Below are 21240 nucleotides of genomic sequence, written 5' to 3'. Positions count from 1 at the left end.
AGGTAACACTCACTGATAGGATGAAGTTCTCTTATGGCTGCTCGTCAGTAAGATCTATCTGAGCAGATTCCCACCTCTGCTGGAAGGCAGCTCTTTATCTATGACTCCTGTTTGCTGCCAGCATAAGAAATGTGCACCCTTAATATCCCACTATGCAATTACCCAGTATTTCCTTGCACCCAGGCTCACACTCACCTTCTGCTCAGCCATTTCTGGGTTCCTTCTCCTGATTGCGCAGAGTCCAGAGAGAGGTTTCCCAGAGATTTAAAACTGTATGTGGATTTAATTAAATACTGGAGCAGAGCAACTCTTGCACAATCACACAGTGTGTGAGGGGCCAGCCCATAAACCTGAAATCATTGTGTGGTTTATATGACAGTTAACTCTGCAAGTTTGACTCCTGAATCACAAACCAAAAAGTACATCCCTGACAACTACGGCCATCATCATTTGTGTATTACTCAGCTTTCCAGCACACAGGGGTGAATCAAAATGGGAAGGTGATTGTCCTGCGCACAAGAGCTTACAATCTAAATTCCCTACAAGATGCGATTGGCAAAAAGATCCAAAGTGCTACCAGGTGGGGGGGGAGGGGTGTACAAGATGCTGGCACTCATGCACTTCCTCACTGCCAAATGCAATTTCCTTTCATTTTTAATGAAAGGAAGAAATTGCTTGTGAATCCAGCGGATCAGTTGGATCAGTCTGGATCTGCCCACTGCAACCTGAATTAAAGGGAAAGTACCTGAACTTGGCAAAAAAAAAAATCCATGCATTGCCACCAGCTGGCAGGAGTGGGCATGGGGACAGAGGGGAGAAAAGCATTGTGCCATATGGCTGAAGGGAAAACCTGGGTTGGAGGAGGTGCAATAATGATGGTCTGCGACCGTTTCCTTAGTTTGGGCCCCTGGGCTACATAGTACAATGATATTCCTGACAATTCCGTGCTTTCTACTTTGTGGAAGTTTTGGGAGGGGGGCTTCCCAGTTTCAGCACAATAATGCCCCCATGTATAGATCCAGATCCGTACAGAATGGGTTTGTTGGGAACATCGTGAACCCCCAAATGAGCCCCTGTGGGATGAAATGGAACCCCAACTGTGAGCCTGACCCCCCCCCCCCACCTCACTAATGCTCTTGTGGCTGAATGGCAGCAACTCCCAGCATCTAGTGGAAACCTTCCCTAAAACACTGGGGCAGTAATAGCAGCAAAGGGGGGGGGCAACTTTATATAAATCCCATTGGTTTGGGATGTCGGGGGCAGGGGTTCCCATACTTTTGGTCATATAATAAAACTCTGTTTGATTGCTATGCAGAACTGTAAGTGTAAACACGCCGTTGCCTCTTGCAGTGATTCTTCACACACTTCCCCAGGTACCGGTACAACTCCCCAAGCATCAGACTTTATATACTGATCTTCAGAAAACACAAAACTACATTTTTTACGGGGGTGGGGGGGGTGGGACATACAGACCCCTACAGACCTGTAGATTCGAAGAATTGGTTTTATTTAAAAGACATTAGGACATGAAATGATTCCATTCATACACAGTCAGAACTGACAGTTCCTTGCTCCCGCTGGACTCCCCTGCAGCTGGAAAGTTCCTCCATGAACCCTGGGACCAACCAATGGCAAAAGCATGGGGGTTGAAGCATGTTGTTTATCAGTGGGGCCCCCTACATGAAAGAGATGAAAGATCCTAGCTCCTCATTCTAACAAGGCCCTCATAAAATAATATCTCCAGGTTCCAGTTTCTCACAGTCCAACCAAGATGAATCCCTTCTCAGTCATAGTGGAGACTCTTAAAGTTCCCCCCTCCAAAGCGTTTCCGATCGGAGAAACCAGGGATCTGTGGGAGAGAGGAACAGAGTGAGCTGGTGAGTATCAGTCGGAGGGCGACAGTTTCATTAAGAAAACGGTCATTTACTTCCAGGTGCAGTGAAACTATGTGGCCCCTGGGGATATCCTAGTAGCCGAGTGCCAGAAGCTAATGTTTAATCTATATTGGGAAGAATGTATTGCAGCTGAATGAGAGAGACCATTGGGGGGCCCTTTACCCACTGCCCAGGGACAGAAGCCGGAGGATGTTGGCAAGGGGTGCGGGCAAATAATCGATCTAGTGCATTTATAGCCTTGTGTGCTGCATTGGCAGCCATGCAACTGCGACTCCTCTGAGACTTTATGTCTCTGAGCAATGTGTGCGGCATCTGTAAGGTGCAAGTTATTAGTAAAGCTCCTCCTACCAGATTTCCTTCCCGTGGGTATCTTTTCTCAATAACCTGAGGAAAAAGTAGAACATTACATCAGAGATACAGGAGGTATCACTAGTGCCCCACAAATCTGCCCGATACTGCTCAGCACCACTGAATTCCCCTCTAACTCGGCCTCTGGTATTTCTCAGTACCACTGAATCCCCCTCTCATTCTGCCTCTGGTATTGTCAGTACCACTAAATCCCCCCTCTAACTCTGCCCCTGTTATTGCTCAGTGCCACTGAATCCCCCACTAACTCTGCCACTGGTATTGCTCAGTGCCACTGAATTCCCCACTAGCTATGCCTTTGGTATTGCTCAGTGCCACCGAATCCCCCGCTAACTCTGCCACTGGTATTGCTCAGTGCCACTGAATCCCCCACTAACTCTGCCACTGGTATTGCTCAGTGCCACTGAATCCCCCACTAGCTATGCCTTTGGTATTGCTCAGTGCCACGGAATCCCCCGCTAACTCTGCCCCTGGTATTGCTAAGTGCCACTGAATCCCCTGCTAACTCTGCCTCTGGTATTGTCAGTACCACTACATCCCCCTCTAACTCTGCCCCTGTTATTGCTCAGTGCCACTGAATCCCCCACTTACTCTGCCACTGGTATTGCTCAGTGCCACTGAATCCCCCACTAGCTATGCCTTTGGTATTGCTCAGTGCCACCAAATCCCCCGCTAACTCTGCCACTGGTATTGCTCAGTGCCACTGAATCCCCCACTAACTCTGCCACTGGTATTGCTTAGTGCCACTGAATCCTCTGCTAACTCTGCCTCTGGTATTGTCAGTACCACTACATCCCCCTCTAACTCTGCCCCTGTTATTGCTCAGTGCCACTGAATCCCCCACTAACTCTGCCACTAGTATTGCTCAGTGCCACTGAATCCCCCACTAGCTATGCCTTTGGTATTGCTCAGTGCCACGGAATCCCCCGCTAACTCTGCCCCTGGTATTGCTTAGTGCCACTGAATCCCCTGCTAACTCTGCCTCTGGTATTGTCAGTACCACTACATCCACCTCTAACTCTGCCCCTGTTATTGCTCAGTGCCACTGAATCCCCCACTAACTCTGCCACTGGTATTGCTCAGTGCCACTGAATCCCCCACTAACTCTGCCACTGGTATTGCTCAGTGCTACTGAATCCCCCACTAGCTATGCCTTTGGTATTGCTCAGTGCCACCGAATCCCCCGCTAACTCTGCCACTGGTATTGCTTAGTGCCACTGAATCCCCAATTTACTCAGGTTTAAATTAGAAGAAAGATGATTTTGGTTTATTGTACCTTGTCAAAAAACCTGCTGAGTTTGACAGCATTGGAAGACCCAGCAGCCAGGCATCGTGTGTTGGTACAGTCCTGGGCACACAGAGAACACACATTATTCATCATTCATTTTCACACAACTGGGGGCCACATGACAATATCATATACTCACAAGATTAATCTCTTCAGCATTAAAATCCTCAGCTAGAAAGGCAGTTCGTGTCAGGACCTCATTGCGCTTCGCCTCTGGAATTTGGTCCAGTTTGGTTCCAATGACCAACAATGGGATCTGATTATCAGCAAATTGCTCTCTGTCGTAGTCCCTGTAAGGTTAATGTAACAAGTTACACCACCACTGTCACTTTAAGAAGCAGCAGGACACTGGGGTGTCTTCCCCTTACAGTATAAGACAATGTGCCTATGGATATGGTCATCCCACTGCTGCAAGGTTTAGTGAGTGGAAGAGAGAGAGGGCACTGACCCATTAGTGACTAGCACTCCCATTGGCTGCAGATCTCGGTTCAGGGCTTCTAATGACCAGCGATAAAGGTTCTGAGATGATTTCTTATTTGTCAAGTCATGAACAAGGATGATCCCTGTAAGAGAGATTTTATACTGCAAGTTTCAACAGTGGGATCTCCTTGCCCCCTCTGTACCCCCAGCACCACTCTCCTGGGAACTCTCTGTAGCATTCTCCCCAGGAACTCACATACCCTTATTCTCCCTGGATCCCCTCTGTTCCCTCTAGTTAAATTCTTTAGGGTTCCCCCTAGTCCCATTCTTGCTGGGTCCCCTCTATACCCCAGCGCCACTCTCCCTAGGGTCCCTGTTTACCCCCTGCACCACTCTCCCTAGGGTCCCTGTGTACCCCCTGCACCACTCTCCATAGGGTCCCTGTTTACCCCCTGCACCACTCTCCCTAGGACCCCTTTGTTCCCCCAGCACCACTCTCCCACTGGCCCTCTGTAACCCCCAGCACCACTAACCCCAAAATATAATACACAAGAGCCATGGATATACTTTAAATTATATCCTTATAAATGGTGCTTAGGAATGTCCTCAGTTATTATTGAATTAAGAGATGTAATTTCTGTTACATGACTCTAAAACTTGTGTATTATAATAAATAAAGTTCCCCCTGTTGAAAAATATGAGGATATTATACGTAACCTCGGCATACCTCAGTGGCCTTCGGCCTGGTGCTTTTATATCATCATGAAAGTCCTCGGTGACTTGTAAAATCCTTATACTTAACAATAGGGGGTACTTTATTCACTATATAATATGAATGGCTTGTCACTCACCATTTACTGCATTATAAAACACAGCCCTGGTGCTCTTCACACTGCTGGCACTGCCAACGGACCCACCCACGTCCCACAGCTCAGTGTAATAGGTTTTCTCCTCTGGAGTCCCTTCCCTGTACTCGTGGAGCTGAGAAAGGAAATAAAGTAACATGGAGGGGGAGGGGGGGTGGATCAGAGAGAAAACATTCCCCAAAGAGGCCCAAACAACAAGGAAATTAAATGGTATAATTAAATGGGCAGCGCTTTGTGGAACCCCCATTCTGCATTATTATTCTGTTTGTATATGATGTGTCAATCAATCAAATTAGAGGCTACATTTCCCTTTTGGTTGGGTCAGAGACTGAATGGAACCCCTTTGTGCTATATGGGGTGCATACCCCTACTCTGGGGTTAACACTCACCCGCACATCCACTGAGCAGCCAACTGTCCACGAGGGGTTCCCCAAAACCTGATTCTGACACAGCAGATGCACCAACGAAGACTTCCCGACTCCTGAAAAGACACAAATGTGACCTCGCTGTTACCTCAATACACAGAATGCCCCATGGAGCAGCGCAATACTGATTTTACCCCAACTACATTATAGCTGGAACCCTATGTCCCATCCCCCAGCTCTATTGTCTCTGAGGCCCCGCTGTACCCCCAATCCCACTCTCTTCACGGTGTACCCCGATCTTTCCCCGCTGTACCCCCAATCCCACGCTCTCCCCGCTGTGCCCCCAATCCCACCCTCTTCCCGGTGTACCCCACTCTTTCCCCGCTGTACCCCCAATCCCACTCTCTCCCAGATGTGCCCCCAATCCCACCCTCTTCCAGGTGTACCCCACTCTTTCCCCGCTGTACCCCCAATCCCACTCTCTCCCCGATGTGCCATCAATCCCACTCTCTCCCCGCTGTGCCCCCAATCCCACTCTCTCCCCTCCCACTCTCTCCCTGCTGTGCCCCCAATCCCACTCTCTCCCCTCGCACTCTCTCCCCGCTGTGCCCCCCATCCCACTCTCTACCCCCTGTGCCCCCAATCCCACTCTCTCCCCTCTGTGCCCCCCAACCCTACTCTCTCCCCTCCCACTCTCTCCCCTCTGTGCCCCCAATCCCACTATCTCCCCTCTACCCATGAACCAGCAGTGGCTCCGTAGCCTCATCCATTCCCAGCACTTCCCATTGGAGCAGCTCATCTCTAGGAATCATAATAGGCCCCGGCACCACCAGTTCCCACAGGCCTAATAAACAGTGAGTGTGTGTCTGGGTATTTTACACCTGCCCCCCTGGTATTTCCCAGAAGCCACACATAATCATTGTCAGTCCGGGCCCGGTGCAGCTCACCTGAATCCCCCAGCACCAGAACCTTCACTCTGTCCAGAGAAGCCATGTTTACCCCTGTCAGACCTCTGGCCAATCCGGACACGTATCCATTTCTGTAAGTGCCGCCCCCTAAGTAACCCAGCCAATGCCGGTGCTGACTGACTGTGAACCTTACACGTGGGTTTATTACGGCTCTAGCTATTGGACTGCAGGAAAATATAAAAATACTGGCGGAAGTAGAAATATGGTTCTGCACTTTAAAATGATGCACGACTAGCCGCAGAACCTTAATGCGACACAGTCGGCCATTTCTCTTTCTGGTGTTTCTCGTGCGTTACTGGTGGAGAGTGACCCATTTGCCCTTCACAAAGATGGCGGCCGGTATAGGAGGGTAAGATTTTGATAGGATAGTCAGTGTGGTGGGAGATGAATTTGTCTGAGGTGAGTGTTTCTCAAACTGCAGGCGCTGAAATGACATTTATATTGATTGGTTTCATGTGCCGGTCACAGTCTGTCTTCTGCACTCTGCTAATTGGCACCTGGCAATTGAGAATATGAAATTGGGAAAAAGGAAAGGATAGATTGTTGTCCAAAGAGATTAAATGGAGACTTTTGTTGGAAAACAGTTACACCAAGAAGGCTAAATAAGGAATGTGACATTAAACCTGTTGTAATGAGTAAATAGAGGTAAAAGAGTCAAAAGTAAATAAGGTATGAGTAATAGTATATAAGTGCAAATGGTAATGTATAGGAATAAGTATTTTTGTACAATATGATCAGTATACTCCATACATGTAATCTCCGAACAATACGATATTGATATTATTGTTATTATCATTGCTATTAATATTGGATTCATGTGTTCACGTGAATTACTGTATCATCAGTCAGAGAAGTCTTTGATATAATCATGCTGTACTGAATATATTACTATACAAAATTCAATATAAATTACACATTGGAAGGAATATATATGTGTGTGTGTGTATGTATATATATATATATATATATATATATATATATATATATACACACACTAATTGGTATTGCTTTTAAAGGAATTGTTAAGTGTAAAAATAAAAACTAGGTAAATAGATAGGCTGTGCAACATAAAAAGTATTTCTAATATAGTTAGTTAGCCAAAAATGTAATGTATAAAGGCTGGAGTGATTTGATGTATAACATGTCAGTCAGAACACTACTTCCTGCTTTTCAGCTCTCTTGGTTTACACTGACTGGTTACCAGGCAGTAACCAATCAGAGACTTGAGGGGGGGCCACATGGGTCATATCTGTTGCTTTTGAATCTGAGCTGAATGCTGAGGATCAATTACAAACTCACTGAACAGAAATGTACTATGTGGCTCCCCTTCAAGTCGCTGACTAACTCAGAGTTATAGAGCTGAAAAGCAGGAAGTAGTGTTCTGGCTGTTTTATTAGACATCCAGTCACTCTAGCCTTTATACATTACATTTTTGGCTTACTAACTATATTAGAAACAATTTTTATTTTGCACAGCCTATCTATTTGCACAGTTTTTATTTTCACACTGAACTGTTCCTTTAAAATAAGATCTAATCAATATGTAGTTTTTTATTTACTGGAACAAACACATAATTGATCAATTAGTTTATACTATTGAGATTTGATTTATCGTCATGTTATGTTATTCATCCATATTATAAAACACTTTTAACATGTAGCACGTATATATTGAGACATTAATTAATTATTTATAGGGATGCACCGAATCCAGGATTCGGCCAGGATTTGGCCTTTTTCAGCAGGATTTGGATTCAGCCGAATCCTTCTGCCGAACCGAATTCAAATCCTAATTTGCATATGCAAATTAGGGGTGGGGGAAGTCACGTGACTTTTTGTCACAAAACAAGGAAGAAAAAAATTTACCCCTTCCCACCCCTAATTAACAAACGCAAATTAGGGTTCGGATTCAGTTCGGTATTCGGCCGAATCGTTCGCGAAGGATTCGGTGGTTCGGCCAAATCCAAAATAGTGGATTCGGTGCATCCCTAATTATTTATTCATTTTATTACAAGAGACTGATGAATTTAATGTATGCACTTTTAATTGATATGCAAATGTTTTAATTGACACGCATCACCTAGTCTATTTAACCTAAGTAACACATGTTTAACACTTAACTCTGAGGAAGTGCTGTAAAGGCACAAAACGGGTTAGTTTTTGCACATACCCATTGCCATTTATACCGCACTGTGTGTTGGAATAAAGCCACATTCATAAACGAATCCATAGCGACTCCCTCTGATGTCTGGGTCAGCGCCGGATAGCGGGTTCAATCTCTGCCTGGTGCCCAATAGGTTTATTAATTTGAAGGAGCTTTTATTCTTATTTATATATTGGGTGATTCTGTCTTTATGTTACCTTATGATTTCACCTCAGGGTGCCTCCTGCCTTTCCTCTGCTCCTCAGGGTGCTGCCAGCTTGAGATGAAAGATAAAACTATAGGAAGGCTAATGGGTGGCATCCCTACTGCCAGCCTCAGGCAATGACTTAATATTAAAAGGAGACCAGTAGATGTGCCAGGTAGGTAGGTAGGTTGTGTAACTGTGTTAAGAAAGTGCCCACAGGGTCTTCAGGATTTAGCAGTAACATGTCCCTCCCTTGTTGTTGTTGTTAGTGGCAGGGGCAAGATGACAGACCCAGATATGGCTACAGAAGTCCAGCCGTGCTGAAGTGTCTGGCCAAGTATGTGGTGCAAGGGTTCTACGGGCTGGAGCACGCACTGGCGCTGGATATTCTCACCCGGAACCCCTGCGTAAAGAAGGCGACATGATAGAGCTCCTCAAGTTTGACTGCGAGCCATTCTCAACACTCTCTAGGAGAACAGATTTATCAAGTGTCGCATGCGTGTGGAGACCGCCACCGATGGCAAGACCACCAGACACAACTACTACTTCATTAACTATAAACTGCTTGTCAACATGGTGAAGTACGGTACAAGCTGGACTACATGAGGCGCAGGATCGAGACAGATGAGAGGGATTCAACGAACAGAGCATCCTTCAAGTGCCCCAACTGCTGCAGCACTTTCACCGACCTCAAGGCTAACCAGCTCTTTGACCCCATGACAGGTATTCTCCTTAGGGCAACATGTGGTGTGTCTGCACTGCCATGTATGGTGACCCAAAACAAATCTGTCAGTGTGTAGGAGCAGTGGGCCAAGGGTAACTCTGACTGGAAATTGCCTGTAGTACCAGTCAGATGTGAATGTGTGTATATCCGTAGCACGTACTACAGTCGCTTTGCAGTCAAACCAAAGACATAAGGCTCAGTTTCACCTGCAATTCGACCATTGTGTCTAGTGTGAAGCTGCCATGTATCTGCAACTATCTTAATTCTGCCTTGGGATGTCTTGCAAATGCAAAAATTCTACTTACCCTTTATATCCCCCCTTTGTTTTCATAATTTTTTTTGCTGTATTGCACACTTTTTCCTTATTAAAGGGGTAGTTCACCTTAACTTTTAGCATCTTTTAGAATGGCCAATTCCTAGGAACTTTGCAGCCGGTCTTCAGTATTTATTCTTTATACGTTTTTAATTATTTGCCTCCTTCTGACTCTTTCCAACTCTGACTCCCCCAGGAGCCAAAAACTATTGCTCTATGAGGCTACAGTTTTATTTTTGTTACTTTTTTTTATCTTGCTGTTTAGCCCCTCCCCTATTCATATTCCAGTCTCTCTTTGAAACCACTGCCTGGTTGCTTGGGTAATTTGCATCCTTACAACCAGATAGTGGCTGAAATTCCACATTTAGAGAGCTGCTGGATTTAAAGCTAAATGATTCAAAATTAAATTTCTATATCATACTAATTTTAACATAAAAAACCCCTTTAAATAAAGGCTTTCACCATTTCTGTAGATGTCTGAGCACTTTACATCAATTCTTTTTTTTAGGTCTGGACCTTTTTAATAACCACTTTATTTATAATACAGTTTATAAGTATTAGTGGTGCATTAATGTACCTAAACTGCTGCCAGAAAACTAACCAGGATTAACACGGACTTTAGCTCTTATGTAGTTAACATAAAACAAACTGAGCAGATCGCAATTTAGTCAACTTGGGCTCTGTGCTTATTTTGGTGCTACAAAGGGAGAGAGAGACCATTTTAATGGACTTTAGTAAACAGAGTGCTGTGTCACTGAATTGCAGTGCTTTCAATGGGGAACAGATAGGATCTGTGCAGCCACTGGGACAGAATGCTCTTATACAGATAGCTAGAATCTCAGCTGCCATAAAGCAGGGCAGGACTGTTGCTTCCAATGGGGATCAGATAGGATCTGTGCAGCCAATGGGACAGCATGCTCTGTTCTGTTATACAGATAGCTAGAATCTCAGCCATAAAGCAGGACAGGACTGCTGCTTCCAATGGGGATCAGATAGGATTTGTGCAGCTACTAGGACAGAATGCTCTGTTATACAGATAGCTAGAATCTCAGCTGCCATAAAGCAGGGCAGGATTGCTTCTTCCAATGAGGATCAGATAGAATCTGTGCAGTCACTGGGACAGAATGATTTACCAAGCAAGGCTTAAGGTGGCCATAGACGCAAAGATCCTATTGTACGAATTGAGGATTCGTATGATTTTCGGACCGTGTGTGGAGAGTCCCGACATTTTTCGTCCGGCGGATATCGGTCGTTTGGACAGGTTTGATTTTGTCCCGACCGATCCAGCCGGAGCCCATTGCGCTCTCATCGTAATCTGATCGTTCGGCCATAGGGCCGAACGTTCAGATTACCCCCGATATAGCCATGCCCGTTAGTGGCATATCGGGGAAAGATCGGCTCGTTTGGCCAAATGAGCGGATCTTTTCGTCTATGGCCACCTTTAGGCCAATGATCTCCAACCAGTGGCTCATGAGCAACATGTTGCTCACCAACCCCTTGGATGTTGCTCTCAGTGGCATCAAATCAGGTGTTTATTTTTGAAGTTCAGGCTTGGAGGCAAGTTTTTGTTGCATAAAAAACAGGTGTACTGCCCAGTAGAGCCCCCAGTAGGCTGCTAGTTCATATAGGAGCTACCAAATAGCCAAAAACAGCCCTTATTTGGCACTCCCAGGAACTTTTTTCATGCTTGTGTTGCTCCTCAACTCTTTTTACATTTGTATGTTGCTCAGGGGTAAAAAAGGTTGGGGACCCCCGACTTAGGCTACGGACACACTGGCTATTATCAGGGTGCGTATTTTTGCAGGCTCAGTACCCCTGCTCCATTGATTTGAATTAGATCAGCCTGTGTGTCCATAGCCTTAAGTGCTTAGAGAGATAAAGGATAGGAGATGCAATCATTTGCTCAAGTTTACATACTGTAATGAAGTACAATGTTTTTATAAAAATTGTACGTCGTTTTCCGAAATAATCCTACTTAATGTAACATGGATTCTGGGCACTAATCCAGTCTTTATAGGATCACGTGTGAGCTGCTGAATGCTTATTATTACAGTTCATGTAGCGCATACTGTACATATTACCAGGAATCTTGTTGTGGGGTTATTTTTTTTGCCATTTTGATGAAATTCTGTTGCTTTTATTTAATAAAAAGAATTATTTTGCCTTTATATGCGTTCCTTTGTCCTGTAGGAGTGTGGCCACTAGAGGGAGCTGTGGGTTGGCAGTACACAGTAACACACTATTTGCCACTGAATCTCCTTTTCTCTCCAAGGGGTGGGGGTGTTACAGGGATTTTTTTATCTTGCAGTGAATGAAAGATGTGTCTCTCCTGCCGCTTCTGTCTGCCCCCCCATCATGCAGAACTCTGCCTTATTTACACTGCAGGTCTGCACCGTGGCACCGCCAGTCCAGCCTTCCTGCCCCTCTCCTTTCTCTCTCCTGCCCGGCTCTCTAATTAATTATTGATCCCGCCTGTCTCCGGAGCTCCTGCCCTGCCCACTTACACACCGCTTTCTCCTCTTGTTTCTCATTATTGATTTGAGCTGTTGTGCCATGCGAGGGTTAAGTGATCAGCAGCACCAGACTGCAATGCAGTGAGAGCGCTTTTCCTTATTCCTCAGTGGAAATAGTCTGTCCCAGCAGTGCTCAGCTTTGCCTCTATACACAAGGTTTCTGCCAACCCGTCCTGTTGCCCTGTATCTATTGTAATCTCCCAGCATGCACAGCCAACTACAGGGTCCATTCTCCTGCCTCAGCAGTACGAGTGATTTAAATACCCCATCATTCCTTTAGGCCAATGATCTCCAACCAGTGGCTCATGAGCAACATGTTGCTCACCAACCCCTTGGATGTTGCTCTCAGTGGCATCAAATCAGGTGTTTATTTTTGAAGTTCAGGCTTGGAGGCAAGTTTTTGTTGCATAAAAAACAGGTGTACTGCCCAGTAGAGCCCCCAGTAGGCTGCTAGTTCATATAGGAGCTACCAAATAGCCAAAAACAGCCCTTATTTGGCACTCCCAGGAACTTTTTTCATGCTTGTGTTGCTCCTCAACTCTTTTTACATTTGTATGTTGCTCAGGGGTAAAAAAGGTTGGGGACCCCCGACTTAGGCTACGGACACACTGGCTATTATCAGGGTGCGTATTTTTGCAGGCTCAGTACCCCTGCTCCATTGATTTGAATTAGATCAGCCTGTGTGTCCATAGCCTTAAGTGCTTAGAGAGATAAAGGATAGGAGATGCAATCATTTGCTCAAGTTTACATACTGTAATGAAGTACAATGTTTTTATAAAAATTGTACGTCGTTTTCCGAAATAATCCTACTTAATGTAACATGGATTCTGGGCACTAATCCAGTCTTTATAGGATCACGTGTGAGCTGCTGAATGCTTATTGTTACAGTTCATGTAGCGCATACTGTACATATTACCAGGAATCTTGTTGTGGGGTTATTTTTTTTGCCATTTTGATGAAATTCTGTTGCTTTTATTTAATAAAAAGAATTATTTTGCCTTTATATGCGTTCCTTTGTCCTGTAGGAGTGTGGCCACTAGAGGGAGCTGTGGGTTGGCAGTACACAGTAACACACTATTTGCCACTGAATCTCCTTTTCTCTCCAAGGGGTGGGGGTGTTACAGGGATTTTTTTATCTTGCAGTGAATGAAAGATGTGTCTCTCCTGCCGCTTCTGTCTGCCCCCCCATCATGCAGAACTCTGCCTTATTTACACTGCAGGTCTGCACCGTGGCACCGCCAGTCCAGCCTTCCTGCCCCTCTCCTTTCTCTCTCCTGCCCGGCTCTCTAATTAATTATTGATCCCGCCTGTCTCCGGAGCTCCTGCCCTGCCCACTTACACACCGCTTTCTCCTCTTGTTTCTCATTATTGATTTGAGCTGTTGTGCCATGCGAGGGTTAAGTGATCAGCAGCACCAGACTGCAATGCAGTGAGAGCGCTTTTCCTTATTCCTCAGTGGAAATAGTCTGTCCCAGCAGTGCTCAGCTTTGCCTCTATACACAAGGTTTCTGCCAACCCGTCCTGTTGCCCTGTATCTATTGTAATCTCCCAGCATGCACAGCCAACTACAGGGTCCATTCTCCTGCCTCAGCAGTACGAGTGATTTAAATACCCCATCATTCCTCTTAATGCCCCTTCCTAACATTGTCTCTCTCCAATCAGTCTGCCCTGCTTTGTCTCTTACTTACCCCCTGCCCCTGGCTGACCCCCTGCGCTTATGGGATTTTCACTCTCGCCAGTTAATCCATTGTCTGTGGTTGCTGATTTTGTTGCCCTCTCCTCCTCTCTGCATATCACACTCTCATCTTCTTTGCTCTGCTAATGTCTCTGTCTCTTATGTTTGTTCTCCCAACTGTTTCTCCTATTTCTCTCTAATTCTCTGCTTCCTTCTGTACACTGTTTCTACTCATTTCTCTCACTTTTTTAATTCTCTGTACTATCTCTACTATTCTTTTCTGTCTCTGTCTGCCCCTCTCTCACTCTTTAGTCCGTCTCTTTACTCTCCTTGCTCTCTTTTCAGCCACTATCTGTGTCTCTCTACTCTTCTCACAGTCCTGTCTCTTTTCTTATTTATCTTCTCTCCCCCTGCACTCTTTGCCCTTCTTTGTCTCTGTCAATGTCTCTCATTCCCTGCCCCGTGTGTAACTGCTTTATATGTTTTTGTGGATCCCAACCCTCCTCTCTTTGGCCATTCCCTTCCTTCTTGTATCTATTTCCATGTGGAGCCTCTTGTCCCTTTCTTATCATATTGATTTCTCCTCTCTTCTTGCTTCTCCCTCTCTATTTCTTCTGATTTTTCTTTCCCCCACTTCACCCACTGCTACTGACTCCCCAATGCCTGGCTCTGACTGTATGTCTGTATTTTTGTACCCCTGTACATTTACTCATTCTCATGCCCAGAGCAGCTCACACAGCACACGACTTGCCAAACCCAATTATGGGTCTTTATGCAGAGTTAAACAAGACAAAGGCTGCCAGTGGGGGGAGCATCATGTCACCTTGGCACTGTGTGACCTTGAGCTCCTTCCTCAGCCCCCCCCCTGCACTGCTCGGAAACCTGATGGTAGATAGATGTGGGAGAGGCCTCTCGCTCAGCAACGCAGACTTGTGCCCCTACCAATAAAATATTCAGTGTATCAGTGGGACTGGCCCGATGCCTCTCACAAGTGACATCAGCCTGGTTCCTTAGTCACTCCTAGAATACTACCTCTCTCATTACACACACACACACTGGTCCAATCCAACAAAGTTCTTTGTTTTCTAAAGAAATACTGGCTCCATCATTATCTATTGTGGCCAAAGGGACCCTGGCAGCGCAGGACGGCTGTTTAAATTATATTGTATGTCTACATACTTCAGTTATTTTATTCACAATGTAGTTATTAAAGGCAAATACTATAAATGGACATCCTGATCAGGGATGGGGCTGTGATTTATTTCCTGACGGGCGGAGAGTTGAATTCCTGGTCATGGGTGGAATTGAAAGTTGACCTCCCAGGCAGGTCTAGTTAGACAAAGAAACCAATCAGAATATTTGCTTTTAGAGGGGTGGCCAAAAAATGCTACCTGCTTATTGGCTGCTGTGGGTTACTAGACCTTGGGCAAAATACATGTTGTACAGTGGGTTACTGAGAGATATAAGTCTGGATTTAGTAGAGTGAATAAATATTGGTGTATATTGGTATTGGTGTATCTTGGTGCTGTGGAGAACTTGCCTGATACCCAGGGCACTATCCCTTTCCCAAGTGCCTCCCAATCCACAGTATTTAGCCTATGGCTCGGTGCAAAAGCTCACAATCTAGTGCTCAGTGCATTCTTCCCATGATGTTATGGTGCTGCCTCTTCCCTTGTTTGTGGTTAGCAGCAGAACAGAAAGAGAAGCTGGACTGTGGGGCGAGTCAAAATACAATACAGTGACAAATTCTCTGTTACACATGAGCCCTCCTGCCTCCTAGAACTGCCCCTTTATATTGCCCTGTACGGCCATTTGTGCCACTGATACTGTGCCAATAACGATACTGGTATTATTCCTGGTTTGGGCAGAGGATTTATTTTACCTTGTGTATTCAGGGTCATTATCTGGGCATGTGATAAGACATTTTATACCTTCTGTGGTTTTGCACCCACCAGTGAGCATGCTGATTGGCATAGGGATATTATTTAGACTCGAGGCCTGGGAAATTCATCTCTCATACTCCCATTGTGAATACCTTCAGAATTCATCCATTCTGTGCCGGGGGCATTCACAGACTCTCCTGCTCTGCTGATTCAGTGAGCCTGTGATTCTCCTGGGGCCATGGAACAGACAGCGGTACACAGAAGTGGGACCTCGGCTAAAGTAACTGCTTTTAAAGGCTCCTGCTTCTCAGATGGAAAAGGCAAGTGTCACTCACAGTAATGGCTGCACTCATCCTCTCTATGTACCCCATGTGTAGGGGACAGCCTTCCTGGTTCTCTAGTGCCCCCCACTCTTCTGATTGGTACCCCTCCCAGGGCAAATCAGCACTTTCTGCTCTGTTACATTTTATATTCCTTTTTATTGCTGTAATGCAATAATGAATGGAAATACTGTATATATTTACTGAAAAAATACATGAAACAAGCACAGTATCCGGCTGTTCAGACACACAAAGCTTTTCCATTGTTTAGAGGCACAAAGTTGTTCCTCTGGAAGTTACATTGACTTCAACTCCCATTTATTTGCATCGGCGCGTCCCGCTGCCCCCACATTCATCCCGCTGTCAGGGACATGTTGGCCTCTCACAATGGCAGAAGAATATCCGTAGGTGTGCGCTTGAATAGCGGCTTCTATAGTAATGTATTGTGTCGGCCTTGAGACTCTTCCTCCCTCCTCTGCTCCATTGTGCCGCCTGGTTGGTACAAGGTTCTGCTGCACATTCCTGTTTATTGTTCTACTTTTCTTTATATTACCCAGAGGCCCAGTAATTAATCGGATTCATGACAGGGAGACACTGAAACAGAATATAATTTTCCTTCATGTATGTAAAACCTAAAATAACTGGGATTCACACCAGTTTTGTGTTCTAGAGATGTTGCCTGTTAAGATGCAGGGGTTCCATGAGATAAAGGGATCATCTTTACCCCTATCCGACAAGCCTTTTTATTTAGTTATGAAGTTGAAGAAGAAGAGTCTGCGTTGCCCAAGAAGGATGCCAGGACATTAGTTGCCCGGTTTAATGAGCAGATTGAGCCCATATATGCTCTGCTCAGAGAGATTGAGAACATCAACTTGGCCTATGAAATTCTGGAGCCGGAGCGTACGGAAATACCTGCACATATTCAGGTGCTTATTGCTTCTGAATATGTGCATGGCGCTACCCTCTTTCCCTCACTGTCACCCATCCTTGGCCTTTATATTGCACTTAATGGCAGTGACACTTGCTATAAGTCTAAACCTCAGGGCTTTGTTGGTTTTTGGGCTTTCTGCTTTTCTATAGTCCTTATGGACTCTTTGGGTTTGATAGATCATCTCTTTAGGTTTTCACTTTCTGATATTGTTCCCAATGATGGCTTCATACTGGCAAGTGGGAACCTTAGATTTTGGTCCTTCACAGAAAATAACAAAACAGACCCTCGTATTATTTCATTTCTGAACTGATGCCGCATGTACCAGTAGGGCACAATCTTGTGTTACCTTTGTATTTCTGTTGCAAGGAAAGGACAGCAGGCGGAGCCTCCGCCCCCTCCAAAGAGGCTTGGTCCAGCAAGGGCCCCTCTTATGATGACCTATACACACAAGATGTGGTTATCAGCATGGAGGAACAGGAGAACCTGCAGCGAGCAGCAGCCAAGGGCAAATCTGTGAAAGAGAGACCCATCTGGCTCAGAGAGAGCACCGTGCAGGGGGCCTACAGTGATAGCGCAGACCTAAAGGATGGTGAGTTGGTCATCATGGGTATCTGTGCTGCTCCAGGGCAGGAGAAGGAGACTTGCAATTATTCAGTTGCTGCCAATCAGACATTGAATCCTTTAAAGGGGAACTTTTTTTTTTGTTAAAATGCCCCCAAATTGCAGTGGATGTTTGATCCATTTGCTCGCAGTCTCTGCAATTAGTTTGTCTAATGGACACCTAGTATTTTGTACGTCCCGCCATAGAACTAGGGCCCATGGGTATTGAAGGTGAAGATGGGCCAATGTAGGTCTCTATAAAAATATTTTGCATAAAACAGCTCAAATGTAAACAAACCATTTTCATAATAATATACTTGTTTAGTAGTATGTGCCATTGGGTAGTCATAAAAAGTGCCATGTCAAAGGGCAACATTAACTTAAATATATATTCCAGTTTGATAAGATTCTTTAATATGCCACTTAATTTGATTGTTGCTCAAGTATTCATTTTGGGGGTAGAGTTTTCCTTTAAGTATTGGAGTAGTGAAATAAGGGTTGCAGTTTGCACAGTGAGCCCCACACTACAAGAATATTTCATGTCTTTATCCCAACTTCTATTTTCCATGCCAGGAAAGCCGACCAATGGCCGATCAAAATAAGGAAGTAATGCAGGCCCTGCTCATTCATGAAAAGAAGAGCGCAGCAGCAGTCGGGACTTCCCCCGCCCCTGCATCCAACACCGGGGCCGGCAATGATTCTGACAGTGACACCAGCGAATCAGACCAAGACATCCCGGCACCTAGGCAGCCCGTCGGCACCTTTTCTCATGCCTACGGAGAGGATGATGAAGATGACGAGTTTGAGGATGTGGCGAGCGACCTAACAGTCACTCTGAGTGGGCGCCCATACCTGTACAGTGAGGTGAGTCAGCGCCCAGAGCTGGTGGCACAGATGACACCTCAGGAGAAAGAAGCTTACATCGAGATGGGCAGAAGATGTTTGAAGACCTGTACGACTAACACTTCATTTTACTTGCATCCCCCCTCTTTTGTCTTGGACTGGGAATGGCCATTCTGACTGCCCACTCACTGCCCAGCACATTATCAAGGGAAGGAAAGATGCTTTTATTATTTAAAAGAAAATTAAAAGAAAACAATTCAAATATCAGGACTAATGTTCTGCACGTGGCGTAGAGAGGGAACAAGTGCCCTGAAGCATGGACCTGGAGGGGGCGCCACCACTCCAATAGGCAGGACACATCAAGAGACAGAGGAGAGTCAGAGTATTAAGGTACAAAGTGTATTTGGTCTCCTGCCAAAACACCTCCTTGTCTATAAATGAAATTTTATTTCTCTTTGTGCCATGATGCATCCCTCCCATTGCCAAGTCACATTGTGTTTCCAAGCGCCCCTCCTGAGAAACCCGCTAGTAACCCCCAGGGGGACCGAATACGTGCCTGTAAGCACCACTGGATTTCGCCTTTCACTGTGACCCTAATGGGAACTTGCACGTGGCTAACATGGATTATATAGCATTGCCTAATGAATCATACAGTGTTCTAGGGGTCAGACAAAGCTTTCTGGATTCCACAACTGAGACGGGAAGGAAATTACCCCTGCAATTTAATATGGCAAACCGTTTTGGGCCGTGAATTAGAGATCTTCCTTTTTCCTGTAATATAACAGCTTGCTGAAAGGGTTAACTGGCACTTCTCTTGCTGTGCCGATTTAATGGGCCCGCCCCGCGCCTTTCTGCAAACAGCGTTTCTCAACGTTCGCTTTTTATACAGCAAAAACTGTTTTAAAGAGAATGTCATAGTGGGGATGTCCTATTTTTATCTTCAGTTTTGTGAATTCTCTTAACGTCAGTTTTTATGTTTTATAAATATGGGAAAGTTGTGGTTTTTTTTTATCAAAGGAATCTTTATATTAATATCAGCAGTGTGGCTTTAAGTGTTAATGCTGTTTATAAGTAAGCTGCTGTGTCTTTAGCATAGGATATTACATGGCAGGTAACAGGTGTGCTCTGTAGAATACAATGGGGTTCATTCTTACACAAGTATATTAACAGAAGCCAAATGCCATTCATGTCTCTCTACAGGACTCTAGAATGAACCAAGCTCAGCGTGGTCCATGGTGGAAAGGACACGCTAGAAAGCTTCTGTTTGCTGCCAGTATAGATTGCCCCTATTAGTGGTGTGTGTAGATACAAGGGTGCATCAAGTGCGGAGCATTGGGTGTGTAAACACTGCTTATGGATCTGTCTGTGCCGTGTCTCTGTACAGCCAGTGAGTGACAGCTCAGCAGGAACAGAGACATCTCATTACTGTGTGTGTATTCTGTGTGACGAGTCTCCCAGGCAGGGAGTTGGGTTGTGCGTGTCCCTCCTACAGAGACACAGATGAGCTCATGTGTAGATGACAGATAAAAAAGAGTCTCTGCAAGCCCATAATGGATTCCTATTTATTGTCTTGGAAATCATCTGCTGATTGGCCCAGAAATCAGATGTACTTCCAGACAGACATTTGTATTTCCAGCTCTCTCTAGATGGCACTATGTAAACTAGTATAAGGATGTTTGATCTAGGGATGCACCAAATCCAGGATCCGTTCGGGATTCAACCTTTTTCAGCAGGATTTGGATTCGGCCGAATCCTTCTGCCAAGCTGAACCGAATCTGTATCCTAATTTGCATATGCAAATTAGGGGCTGGGAGTGAAACCACGTGACTTTTATGTCACAAAACAAGGAAGTAAAAATGTTTCCCCTTTCCATCCCTTAATTTGTATATGCAAAGATTCGTTTCTGTATTTGGCCGATTTGTGGGTTCGGCCGCAATAGTTGATTCGGTGCATCCCTACTTTGATCAGGTGTGTAACATTAGCTTGATTAAGGGCCACATATTGGCCTGAAACTTTGTATCTGTCCAGACTATAAAGCCATGAGAAGCTCTCGTCTGCCCCTGTGTGTGTGTGTAGTATGTATGTATGTATGTATGTATGTATGTATGTATGTATGTATGTATGTATGTATGTATGTATGTATGTATGTATGTATAGGCATACAAGTTACTTACATGTGACTGGTCCGCGTCTACCCTCGTGGTGGCCCTCCGTCAGCCGGACTCCGCTCCAGGCACAATGACAACGTCCAAAGTAATAGTAGATAGACAGGAGCCATAATAACCACGGGTAGTTTTAAGATAAAAAAACATCTTTATTGCCAAGCATCTTTAAAAACACAAACAGGCCTCCTCCTGGAGCTCTTTAACCAAACCATGACGTGTCTAGACATTTATGTATGTATGTATGTGTGTATATATATATATATATGATATATATATATATATATAAAATATATGATATTCTTTCTGTGCTACACCCATGATATATTTAGCCTGCCCACCGATCGCCCTCCATCTCGCTGGGCCCATATAAATAGGATGAGCAGTGTTCTCATTATTAGTGTTATTATTGTGATTAGCGCAGAGGAGAGGGCAGAGCGGCTGCTTAAATATAAATGAGACCCATTTCACCAAAGGGAAGGAACCAGGCGTGGGAAGTCTCTGCTAATCAGCTCTAATCTATGGCCGTGAATAATTAATGGCAAGAGCTCGGCACAAGCCGCCAAAAAGGATGTTCCTGCAAATGCACCGATTTGCCATACGTCATGGGGCACGGTGCCCGACTAATGAGCCCTGGGGTGCTTAGTGGGGAGATGAATGTGTGCTGCATTGAGAGCAGTCGCTACTGCAACCTCTGGGGCTGCCAGTCCCGTAATAATGTGGTCCGTTCGCTCTGTTGTTATTATGAGGTTAAAAATTAG

At 45.2% G+C, this 21240-nt stretch overlaps 1 protein-coding gene and 1 pseudogene across 2 annotated transcripts; one reads left to right on the top strand and one right to left on the bottom strand.

Annotated features, from left to right (window-relative positions):
• Nucleotides 1-1486: 1486 nt before the first annotated feature.
• rabl3.S (RAB, member of RAS oncogene family-like 3 S homeolog) lies at nucleotides 1487-6231 on the bottom strand. 2 transcript variants are annotated; one of them, NM_001092151.1, is given in 8 exon segments: nucleotides 1487-1849; nucleotides 2244-2279; nucleotides 3538-3609; nucleotides 3689-3839; nucleotides 3998-4112; nucleotides 4821-4950; nucleotides 5225-5316; nucleotides 6148-6231. In NM_001092151.1, coding segments are annotated over 8 exon segments (708 nt in total). In that variant the 5' UTR covers nucleotides 6194-6231; the 3' UTR covers nucleotides 1487-1783.
• A 1885-nt stretch (nucleotides 6232-8116) lies between these two features.
• Nucleotides 8117-20049, top strand: LOC108709288 (annotated as a pseudogene).
• The last annotated feature ends 1191 nt before the right edge of the window (nucleotides 20050-21240 follow it).

This window comes from Xenopus laevis, chromosome 2S (assembly GCF_017654675.1).
Source record: "Xenopus laevis strain J_2021 chromosome 2S, Xenopus_laevis_v10.1, whole genome shotgun sequence".
NCBI lineage: Eukaryota > Metazoa > Chordata > Amphibia > Anura > Pipidae > Xenopus > Xenopus laevis.
This window is presented reverse-complemented; position numbering and strand designations above follow the sequence as displayed.

Bases quoted from the DNA above. Each gene is read 5' to 3' on its own strand.
- rabl3.S (XM_018248246.2), bottom strand. The intron at 4,951-5,224 runs GTGAGTGTTAAC...TTCCTTTCTCAG, and splicing joins GCTGCTCAGTGGATGTGCGG to CTCCACGAGTACAGGGAAGG. The intron at 3,840-3,997 runs GTCAGTGCCCTC...TTAACCTTACAG, and splicing joins GGAGTGCTAGTCACTAATGG to GGACTACGACAGAGAGCAAT.